Genomic DNA, 11279 nt, shown 5'->3' with positions numbered 1-11279 from the left:
GGCCCTTTCACCAAACCATTAAATTCTACAGAGGTGGTCAAGCTAGTCCTGCTTTTCAGGCGTTCAAGAAAGAAAAGGGTCCTTGAAGTTTAGAAGATGCCCAAGGAAAACTCATTGAATGACATCAAAAGAATGAGTTTCCATAGCTGTTGAAGCACGAGAGCCGTGTAGCTGCACAAAGGCGGGTTGGGGCAGTGGGACTGTCCCACTGCTCTATCCCAGCACAATTGGGTCACTGAAATAGGGAATTAATTACCATTGGAGAGTGGGCAGCCCATTCACCACTGGCTGAGTTTTATTAAACGCCAATATAAATAACAAAACAACTCTTGTGGCTGCACTATTCCTACACGCCAAAGGAAGGATTATGTTGGGGATTAACATCTTAAAGTCTATGAGACTTTCTGACTCAAGGCTCGGAGCTGGTAATCGTATTTGTCTCCTGGTTCAGCGATTAGTGCTCTCCCTCGCGCACCTTCGCCTGGATGGCCAATGTCCCTTTTTGCAGGCACTGGGTTTTTCACACAATCGGCTGTTCTTTTCCCCACATCTATAGAAAAGAATAAGAAAACTGAAGCGTGTTCACGCGATCCTCAAGATTCTTCTCTTCTTCATGGGAAAGGAAGGCACCGGCAGCCTTTTTTCACAAGGGGTGGGGGGAGGCAAACCCTCTTGGCGGGGGCGGGAGGGGGGGAGCCCAGGACTGCAAAATCGCTCCGCAGGCCTGCACCTGCCATGCAAATCCACCGGGAACAATCGGCCCCCGACGGGGGCCAGGGTGGGGGGAGCCAGGGAAGGATGCTGGGACAGCGCTTACGGGGAGACCCCTCCTCGCCTCGACCTCAGAACAAACCCCAAATGTGCTGATACAGCTTGGGAGTTGGGGGGCTGGTCCTCATCTTTATCCCTCCTTGTGCCAGTTCTTGCTGCAGCGTGCACGGGGTGTTTGGGAAGGACCTGGATCAGGGCGCGGGGGATACACACCCTAGCGCTTTTCATTTCTTCCCTCTGCAGGGCACCCCAGTGCTCTGCTGTGTGGGGACATATTCTCACATCCCATTTAAGAGCAGAACCACCCCACTCTCAAGGTTTGTAGGTGCTGCCCAGGGCTCAGTACCACAGGATCCAGGGCACCCTGATGTGTGTGGGCAGCTCTGGGATGCCCGAACCCTTAGGACGCTGCAGGCTGTGGGGTTATGAGGGAGGCAGAGCTGGGAGGGGTCAGGCCACCCTGTCCCTACAGCTTTGTCCCCACATTTCCCCGGGATGTCGTGCCCCTGTTCACCTGAGGCAGGCTGGCCATTAACGCCGGCTCTCAACTTGTGAGGTCGACGTGTGGATGGGCTGTGCCCAAAGGTCTCTCAGCAACACAGACCCTAAACTTTTAGGGCTATTGGGTCACCTCAGAGTTCAATCTTCTTACAGCAAACAAAGCCCTTCTGAAGGTCTCCCCCTCTCCCCCACACGAGCTCAGCGTCCTTTATTTCTGGGCTGTGTGATAAGCTTAAATCATTGTGCTCCCATTTCTTGATCGTTGCCTACTTTGGCCTTTTGTTCCCCTAAAGTAGGATTGAGTCTGGCAAAGGGGCTGAAGTTGAACAGTTTGACCCTTGGAGGACAGTTCAGGCGCTGGGCAGTGGCAGCAGCATTCCTGCTCCCGATCCCTCTCCCCCCGCCGCCTCCTCTCCCCACCGCTCTCGGCCCTCGCTCTGCCCACAGACCACACAAGCGCCTCTCGGGAGCTGTGAGGATTTGGCAGCTGACCTGTCCTCGGTCACCTCGTGCTCAACCCTACAGAAAAAAACTGCTGGCAGCAGGGGCTGAACCCCAGAAAGGCAGCACAGTGGGTTATGCAGCCACAGCGCTACCTCTGCCTCACCTCTCCTCTGCTTTGCATCAGCAGTGGGAGCACGGAAATCTCGGCACGCAGGGTGGGGACGGAGGGATGGGCTGGCCCTGTCACAGGCATACTGTGCTTTGTCCCTTAAGGTCCTTTTGCATCACTCTCCTGGGATGCCAGCGGGGCCTGAGAGCCTCCCGTTTTTCACAGGGAGGCGAGGGGAGTGATACAAAGTTTTGTAGAGTCACAGAGAATACTCAGTGAGGCGCTCGCCCAGCTTCAATCGCTCCCAAAGGCCTTAAACCCAGAGGGCAGCAAGAGCGAGGCACTCATTTGGGTCTGAGTTTGTGGTGTGCTGAGCACGGCTTCTGCAGAGGTTTCATCTATTTGGAGTGTACTGGGGTTTCAGTTTTGTATGTTCTCACTGTCATTTCTTTGACAAGGGCTTGGAATGACGGGCAAGAGGGGACAGCTTCACACTGACAAGAGGGCAGGGCTAGACGGGATATTGGAAGAAAGTCTTTGTGAGGGTGGGGAGGCCCTGGCACAGCTTGCCCAGAGAAGCTGTGGATGCCCCCCATCCCTGGCAGCGGCCAAGGCCGGGCCGGACAGGGCTTGGAGCAACCTGGGACAGCGAAAGGTGTCCCCAAGGGTTCTGTGGGGCAAAGCCAGCCTGCCGACTCCACGGGTATGTCACCAGGCTCTGCCATTGAGGGAGGGCTGGAAGGCAAGAGGGGTGAAAGTAATGAAGCTTTTCCCGGTGCACTGACAAGCTGGCGTTCGGGGGTTTTTTTATAAAGTCTCCTCCAGCCTTGTGAGCTGTATCTGCCAGCGCTGAGCTGCCCGGAGCGCAGGGCTTTCCCCCACTGCGGGTTTGGCCTGACGCACACGGAGCGGCCGCACGCCCGGAGCATCTCCCCAGCATGAAACCACGTACCTTTACCACAGCGCCAAGCGTCCCCAGAAGGCGAAACCCTCCCGGGAACGAGAGGGGTTGAAGGGGAGCCCTTCCTCCTTCCTTCCCTCCCTCCCTTTCCTTCCCTTTCCTCGCCGGGCCCGGCAAATGAAGCGGCTGAAAGGGGAGCCGGGCCCTGGCGCGCGCGCGTGGCGCGCGGGGCGCGGCGATTGGCCGCCTGCGCCTCGCGCGCGCCTCCCGCCCCCCCTCCCCATTCATTAATAAATTAGCGGCACGCTCCAGCCGAGCGCGAGGCGCCAATGGGGCCCCGCCGGGGGGGGGGCGGCGGCGGCGCCCCCGACAAGAGTCGCGGGCGGGGCGGGCAGGGCGAGGGGGGACCCCGGGGGTAGGTTTGATTGTTCCCCGCGGGGTATATAAGGGGTGTTAGGGAGGGCCGTGTGCCACCCACGCACCCCGACGGCCCCCGGGCGCCCCCCCCCCCGCCCGCCCGCCCCGCCCGCCCGCCGCCCCCGGGGCGCGTGCCAGCGCCGCGCCCCCGCCGGCCCCCCCCCACCCCGCCCCGTCCCCCGCGCTTTGCCCCCACCACCCCCCCACCCCCTCCGCCCCGGGACCCCCGCCCCGCTCCGCTGCCGCCCGCTCCGTCAGACCCGGCGAACCGCAACACCGCCGGAGAGGCGAGGAGAGAGCGCACTCGCCGCTTCCCGGTGCTGCCCGGTGCGGCCCCGTCCAGCCGCCGCGCAAGGATGCTGGTGAAGGCGGAGGTCCTGGCGCCGCCCGCCGAGGACGAGCTGCTGCTGCTGGGGCTGGGCTCGCCCGCCCCCTCGCCCTCGCTGCCGTCCAGCGCCGAGGAGGAGGAGGAAGAGGAGGAGGAGGAGGAGGAGGAGCTGCGCGCAGCCCCGCCGGCTCGCCCCGTCGAGGCTCCGGGCGGCCGCGGGCTGCGGCGGGCGGAGGGGAAGCGGCGGCCGGGGCGGTCCCGGGGCGCCCCGCGGGCGGCGCGCACGGCGGAGACGGCGCAGCGCATCAAGCGGAGCCGGCGGCTCAAGGCCAACAACCGCGAGCGCAACCGGATGCACAACCTGAACGCGGCGCTGGACGGCCTCCGCGACGTGCTGCCCACCTTCCCCGAGGACGCCAAGCTCCCCAAGATCGAGACGCTCCGCTTCGCCCACAACTACATCTGGGCGCTGACCGAGACCCTGCGGCTGGCCGGGGCGGCGCGGCTCGGCCCCGACGGGGCGGCGGGGGGGGCGGGCCCCGCCGAGGGCAGCCCCTCGCCCGCCTCCTCCTGGAGCGGCGGCGCCGCCAGCCCCGCGCCCTCCGCCTCCCCGTACGCCTGCACTTTATCGCCCGCCAGCCCCGCGGGCTCCGCCTCGGATCCCGAGCACTGGCCCGGCCGCTTCGCCCCGGGGCCGCCGCTGCCCCGCCGCTGCCTCTAGCCCGGCCCGGAGCTCCCGGGGCTCCCCCCGGGGCTGGAGCGGCGGCATCTGCCCGATTCCCAGGGCAGGGCGGGCTGTGGGAACGGCACCTGCCAAACCAAACTTTCCGTGTCTCTCTGTTTCTCTCTCTCTCTCTCTCTCTCTCTCTCTCTCTCTCTCGCCGATGTGCACTTTGTCCAGTTTTCCCAGATCTGTCACCGCGGGGCTTTTGTGTGTGTGTCCCCCCCTTTCCCCGCTCCCCTCTTTGCCATCTGTCCCTTATGATTTATAGGCGGGAGGGGGGTGCAAAGTGAGGAAAAAAAAAAAAAAAGTAAATTGTTTTGTTAGGGGTCCAGGTTAGAAGTCATTGTATAATTTGTAGGCTTTGTGAGGGCTGAATGCAAGCGTGGAAATTTAGGCTGAACTCTCTATCAAAAGGGGAAAAAAAATCGGGAGGGGGGGGAACGGGAAAGGATCTCCTCATACATTATTTATTTCGACCTTTAGGGGACAAGGAACTCCCCCCTTCTTTCAGGAGATTAAAAATAAATCAACAGACTGAAAACCTCAACAGACACGGAACATTACAGCGATCAGCCACACACGTGTTCACATTTATTTATTATAAAGACAGATTTCATGGAAAATATGTATTTTTTTGTATAATTTACAGAGTTTATTCTAGTATGTATTTACAGCTGAAGAGCAAAGGGATTGTCCTTGTGATAAAATATAAATAAAAAGCTCTAATTTTCGTAACTTTGGGGTTGCTGCTTGTTTCTGCTTTACGTGCCAGCGACTGGAATTACGGGATTGGGCCTGTCCTTGTCTCTTGTTGGAACCAAGGTTTGGTGGGGCTTGATGTCACTGGCTCCGTGAGCAACTGTTTCTTTGGGAAACAGCATCAGAGAGAAGAGAGAGAGAGACTGAGAGAGAGAGAGAGGGAAGTTGAGTGGAAGTTTACTGATCATTTACCTTCGGCTCTCAGTACAGAAGTTGCTGACAGCAAATGCAGGATGGATGGATGGATGGATGGATGGATGGATGGATGGATGGATGGATAAAGAGTTATCACACTTCAGGCCTATAGATTTTACCTGGAAGGCTGTAGGAAAGAAATGTTATTGAGGAAAAAAATGCCTGGGTTAAAAGAGGAAGAATTTCCTCTCTCTGAGGGTCAGATGAATTCCAGGCAATTCCAGGGAATTGGGTGCAATGTGTGCAGTGCACAGCCAGGGATGTCACCACGGAGGGGGATGCTGGAGGCCGCCCAGGCCCTTCAATCACAGTCCCCGTGCTCCCGGGAGCACTTTGTGACTTCTGGGTGCAAACACTTGGAAATCATTAAAAACCAGCAGAGGGGCCTGAATGTATTAATTAAATAAAATGCTCAGCACGCGAATCCCGCCCGGTGCCCTCCGGATCCTGGGAGCGTGAAACCCGGCCCTCGGAGCGATGTCCACCAAAGGAAAGCTGGGAGGGGAGGGAAAAGAGGGAAAAGAAAAAAAGCCCAAAATGTGTGAAAAGAGAATTAGTGAAATTAGGTTAGGCCAATAAACCGAGCGGGGGTCCCTCGGCCCCGCAGCCTCGGGCGAGCAGCGCTATCTAGCCTGATCTATTGTTTCCCCCGCTGGCAGGGGGGTTATTGTGTGATAAATAATTCCCTAAAAAAAAAAAAAAAAAAAAAAAAAAGTGGAAGCATTTGCATAATCACTGCTTTGATGTGGCCAGCGAGATGAAGCTGTGTTCCCCCAAATCCGCCACGGGCCAGGAGGAACAAAACAAGAGGGAGCCTTTGACGGCGCTGGCGGTGTGTGGGGCAGCCCGTCGGGAGAGCGGGTTTTTCACTCTCACTCGCTTTTAACGACCCCTTTGAATGACTAAACTCCAGGAATGCCAAAAAAGAAGCCTCTCCATCTTTTCTGGTCGGGCCTCATTGTCCTTCCTGGTTTCTCTCTTGTAAGAGGCGCTGGAGTAGGTGCCTTCGGCTCTTGGAAAGGGCGGGACGGATGGGATGCGCTTCTCTCTCGGTGCTGGAGCCACGCGGGAACAGGAGGGACATCCCGGGTGGCTCAGCACCAGGAAGGACGCTGCTCCTTGCCAGGCGCATCATCCTGGAGGGATTTCTCTCCGTGCCGGGTACAGCCCCCGTTGGCAGGAGCGTTATGATCCTGCTGGGGCTGTGGCGAAGGGAACCACCGTGGGAAAAAGCTCACGACGCGTCAGAGGATGGAGGGGGGGGGGGAGTTGGAGAGAGGTTTGGGGTGGGAGCAACGCCAGCCAAACCTTCCCTGTTCCCTGGGCTGGAGGCTGGCCTGGGTTGGAGATGCCCCCGGAAGAAACGGGCCTGAAGGGGTGGCAGGACCATGCTGGCACAAACCGAGTTGGAGCAGCTGGATTTGTCACCTAACCCAGCCACTCTCATCCTGATTTCTCATCTGAATGTGGCCAAAAGTGTTTATTTCCTTTTCTCGCCCCTTCACTTGAGTTTGTTCCTTCCCTTTGTTTCTTTTTTCATATATTTCCTTCTTTTCTGTCAGAAGACTGATTTTTGGAGGTGACAGGGAGTCCCCAGAGCCAACTGCAGCCAACCTGGCAGCAGAGCAGGAGATGCAGGATGGGCAAACACCTCCTTGGACGATGTGAGGAACCTGGGGGTGGTTTCCATGGCAGCCCCTTGCCCCAGAACATGTGTTTATGATCCTTCTGTGTATTGTATTTTGGCATAAAAGCTCCTCTGCGCCGGCAGGGCTGGAGGGGCAGCTTGAAGGCCCCCAGGGGGGTTTCCAGCCCTCCTTGGCATAAGAATGGCCACGAGGAGCCAAACCAGCACCCCAAGGGCTGCCGCACGCCGCCTTTCATGGGCAGGCATAAATCTGTCCACACAGTGCCATCGCTAAAGAGCCCTCCCGACACGGCTCTCAGCTGGCTGGTGCATTTTAAACCCAGCTTTCCTAAAGCCTTACTCAGGTGCCTCAGGTTGGGCTTCCCCCTGCTCCTGTATTATGTATGGATTCGGCCCACGTAGCGTCAATTCCCATTCCCTACGGGCAAAAAGGATCTCAATTATCTACTGTACTGTCAATCCCCTGGCATAAACAGAAATCCCAGAGGGATCTTTTCCGTAACCTGGTGTAGGTTGTTGTCTTACTACAAGGGGAAAAAAAAAAAATCTTGTCTTTTAAATCTGAGACACTTTTGCTCTGACAAGCTGACAATATAAGAATATACAGATATAAGATATCCTGCCTTCTACCTACGATTCTGCAACAGCTGTGCAGGTCCAGCAAAATTCTGGCAGCCTGCTCATCCCCCTGACCTCTCGTACTGAATTCAGATTAAGGAGAGGCAGAACTCCTGCCAGATTTAAAATCAAGCCTCTAAAAACTGACTGAGGAGGAAAAAAAAAAAAAGAAATAAAAATAAAGAAATCCTTGGAGGGTCACTTTGCAGTGGCTGGGAGGGAACAGGGATGGTGCTGGGGCGGCTGTGACACACAGCCATCCCCTCTCCCCGGCCTCCCCTCCTCCTCCTTTTATTAAAAAGCAGAAAGACCGGCCCAAAGCTGATGGCATATTTACCTTCATGAGTTTTAAAAAAAGTTAATTACCGCTCGGAGCAAGTTGGTCGGGCTGTCCTGAGCTGTCTTTTATTAGTAGTCGCCTTCATTAATTTCCCTCGCTGGATTTGCTGCTAATAGCTGCCTGGTCCCGGGCAGCACAAAGCAGCATCTGTGCCATTGAGCAGAAAAGCGGGAGTCAGGCAAAGGGGGGCACTGGAGAAGGGGGGGGTGACGCCGTTTGCAAATCAACCTCTATTAACGTGATGTCCCGCTCGGAGGGGACGGCAGCCCCGGTAGCCGGCACGACAGTTTGGGCTGTGCTGGGCTGTCAGCGAGGGAGGAAAGGCACCTGCTGCCTGCCGGGGGGATCCTGCCCTCATCCTGCTCCCCCGGGCGCTGGCTGTGCCGCCCGGGGATGCCCCGGGATGCCGGAGCTGCCTCTGTGGCCCTGCGCACCCAGCTCGGTGCTGCCCGGTCCTGCATTAAACAAACTCGGTATCTTTCCGGGGGAGACAGGCTCCGCCTTAAAGGCAGTTTGGCAGAGAAATTTGGGATCAGGGAATGGGATTAAGCTCTGTTTGGAGGGAGCAGCGGGCAGGCCCGGCGGAGGGGGGGCGACAGCCCCATCTGCTCCAGCTCAGCCAGGGGAGAGGGGAGATGATTTCATCCCAGTGGAAGAAAGGAGGGTGGCGTGTGTCACTCCCGGGAGAGGGGTGAGAGCAGCGCGCTGCCGCCAGCTTCCTCGCAGAGCTGGGGCAGTGCCGGAGCTCCCCAAAGGAGGCAGGTGACAGCAGCAGCTGCCAACACCTTGCTGCAAATATTCCGCTTCTGCCTGGTGGGAAGGAGACGCCGAGGAAGCGGCTGCCGTGTCCTCCCAAGCAGAAGGGATTGGGCAGCACGGGCTGCGGTTCTGCGCTTGCTGACGTGAGGCTTTCCCCTCGTCCCCCATGAATAGCTGAGTCTGGGGAAGGAGCTGTGCCTAAATCCAGCAGCTGGGCTCTGGGGGCAGCTGATGCCGGGTTTATGGCAGCGAGGCCGTGCTGCCTCGTGTGCAGGGGCTGCCTCACAGCTGGAGGGGTCAGCCCGTGCCCGCTCGCTGCCAGCCGGAACGGCGCGGGATGCTGCGGCTGCTCCCGGAGGGAGAGGGAGGGAGGCAAGCTTGGCTCGGCCCTGGATTGTTGGGATAACTCAGGGGCTCCCTTTCCACTGCATCTTTTCTATGAGAAATTCCCTGAAGTGCTCCACAGAGTCATTAGTTATCGGCAAACGAGTGAAAAAAATCCTTCTACCTGTTAGCAGGCTTTGGTTGCATCCGCTTGTTCCCTGGATGTCAAATTTACTAACTTGGATGCACAAGCACGACACGTAGCCAAAGAGGCTCTGCCTTACACCTGGATACCTGCAGAAAGGGAAGGAGGAAAAATCTCTTAGGCAACTACCCTTCCTGAAGGACAGGAAAATGCGTCACAGCTGTCACAAGCAGGCTGGTTTTGTGCCTGATTTACAGCAGCACTTAGGGTGTAAACTCAAGTCCTGGAGTTAAGGAAAGAGGGGAAAATGTTTGATGTTTCCTCAGGTGTGATGTCCCTACAGTTCATATTTCACTCTCCCAGCACGACAGAGTTGCACTGATTTTGTAGAGACTGGCCCTCAATGGTTATACCGAGTGCTTAGGTTGGAATTTGGAGAGAGTTACAATTAATCAAGCCCAAAAAGCATCGTGACAGCAAGTTACTTAATACATCTTAATACTTAATTGCATCTGCAATAAAAAATTCCAATTCCCAATTAAAAAATGAAAAAGTATTCCCGGTGTCTCAGTTAGTTCAAGTTACTTTATTCTGAAACCAGAGGAAATAAAGGCAATTTTTTCTTTTTGTCAGTAGCTCCAAGATGAAATTTACAGCCAAAATATTAAATTCACCACCCTCAGAGACACCTGTTTATTCCCTCAATAATCCCCTATTTGTACCACAAATATGAACCAATAATTTAAACTCTCTGTGTTTGGGGCCACGTGTGCGTCCCAGTTTTTCAGGCGATGAGGCGGTAAATCCATGATTTCCGGTATCCAAGCCCCGGATGAAGGCAGAGATCCTGATCCATCTGAAATTGTGCCCAATCCTGGAAAGAGTAAAACCAGTAGAATACGATTCCATGTCTGTTTTAACAGGGAACTGGACAAGCTGATCCTCGATCCTAACTTTTACCTGTGAGCAGCCGTAACTTTGGATAAAGTGGCAAAATGTCTCCTAAAACCGACTAAAGAAATAAGCCGCTAGGTGGAAATATTAGGAAGAAAACAAAATATTAACATTTCACAGGGATGGATTTATTCAGAAGCATGTCTAAATAAATTTCCTTCTTCTTTCCTTGAGCACGAAAGAGCTGGAAAACGCATGGCTGGTCAGGGCTCCCCAAACTGCGTGTGCTGCCGGAGCAGACACGGCGCGGCCGGCTGCCGGCAGCGCATTAGGACACTTTGTTGTGCAGAGATTGTCCGAGAGGTTTTGTTTTGCTTTTAATTGTCTCTATAAAGCGGGGAAAGCTTCTGCAGAGAGGCTTTAACACAGCATCTCTGCCGCCCATTAATTCCCGGGATCTTGCTAACTAGCTTTGTTTGCCCTCCGGAGCCCGGCGCTCGCTGGCCGGAGCACGGAGCTATGCGAGCGCGGCGTTTGTCCCTTAGTTAAAGCCAGCATTTCCCCACTGCCGAGGACAAGGCCGGCCTTTATTGGCTGCACAACAAGATAACGGGGCTTAATCTTCCCAGTAACACGTGAGTTTTCATGTATCACTTTAATCTGCGAGACACTGGGGCCGAGTGTCCCGTCACATGCCGATTTCACTGTTGTGCGAGCCGGCGACTGCCCAGCTCAATGATGGATTGTTTGCTGGCTCTTAACAACAGGCAAGATGGTGAATGCCCCGGGGTGACAGACAGTGTGCAATGGGAACGGCCGCAAATCTGATGGCCCGGTTCAAGTTCACCTGACAAAGCTGGAGCAGTCTGCGAGCAGAGCTCGGGAAAGGATTATTCACACTGGCATTATATTTTTGAATGCATTTTTCTCCCCGTGCAGCTGCGCAGCTCCCCGAGACTGAAGGTTTATGCACCATAATAAAGAGATTTAATTTTTTTTTTTTTTCCTCTTCCTTCTCCCTCTTTACACCTAGTTCTAATCAGTGGGCCCAGGGATAGGGCATCTTTCCAAACAACTCGGCACAAACATCACCTAGAAAACAATAGCATTGCTAAAGCGCGGGGACAAAAGCCTAAAAATCTCGGCTGGCTGCAGAAACAAAAGGGGATGGTTTTGTTAAAGCAAAGTCTGTCGGGTACCCATCTCTTTTTGTGGAACTTTGATGCTGTGCTCCCTCTCTCACGGAGAAAATCTCCCCAAAGAAATGATCCCAACGCTCGGGGGCAGCGGGACATCGGGGTTTTGAGGGGGAAGAGGAGAATGGGAAATGAACGCAGCTTTTCGCTGCCTTGCTGGACAATCTGCTCCCAAGGATGTGTAGGGTGAAACAGTGTCCAGCTGA

The 11279-nt window shown here is 55.7% G+C and overlaps 2 protein-coding genes across 20 annotated transcripts in view; one reads left to right on the top strand and one right to left on the bottom strand.

Annotated features, from left to right (window-relative positions):
- The first annotated feature begins 3499 nt into the window (after window positions 1–3499).
- Window positions 3500–4192, top strand: NEUROG2 (neurogenin 2). Its single transcript, XM_088056823.1, has one exon. It carries the CDS (start codon window positions 3500–3502, stop codon window positions 4190–4192), a length of 693 nt encoding a protein of 230 aa, XP_087912949.1.
- Window positions 4193–9550: 5358 nt separating this feature from the next.
- Window positions 9551–11279, bottom strand: part of ALPK1 (alpha kinase 1) — a 34074-nt gene continuing 32345 nt past the window's right edge. For all 19 annotated transcript variants that reach the window (XM_088056289.1, XM_088056279.1, XM_088056282.1 and 16 more), the window contains one exon: window positions 9551–9857. The gene's annotated coding sequence lies outside the window, so the exon portion shown is untranslated. The remainder of the gene's footprint in view (window positions 9858–11279) is intronic.

Source organism: Pseudopodoces humilis, chromosome 6 (genome assembly GCF_049639895.1).
Source record: "Pseudopodoces humilis isolate 2021_Gansu_Grassland_sample_001 chromosome 6, ASM4963989v1, whole genome shotgun sequence".
In the NCBI taxonomy this organism is placed as follows: domain Eukaryota; kingdom Metazoa; phylum Chordata; class Aves; order Passeriformes; family Paridae; genus Pseudopodoces; species Pseudopodoces humilis.
Note: the sequence above shows the minus strand (reverse complement) of the source record. Positions and strands in the feature narration are given on the sequence as shown.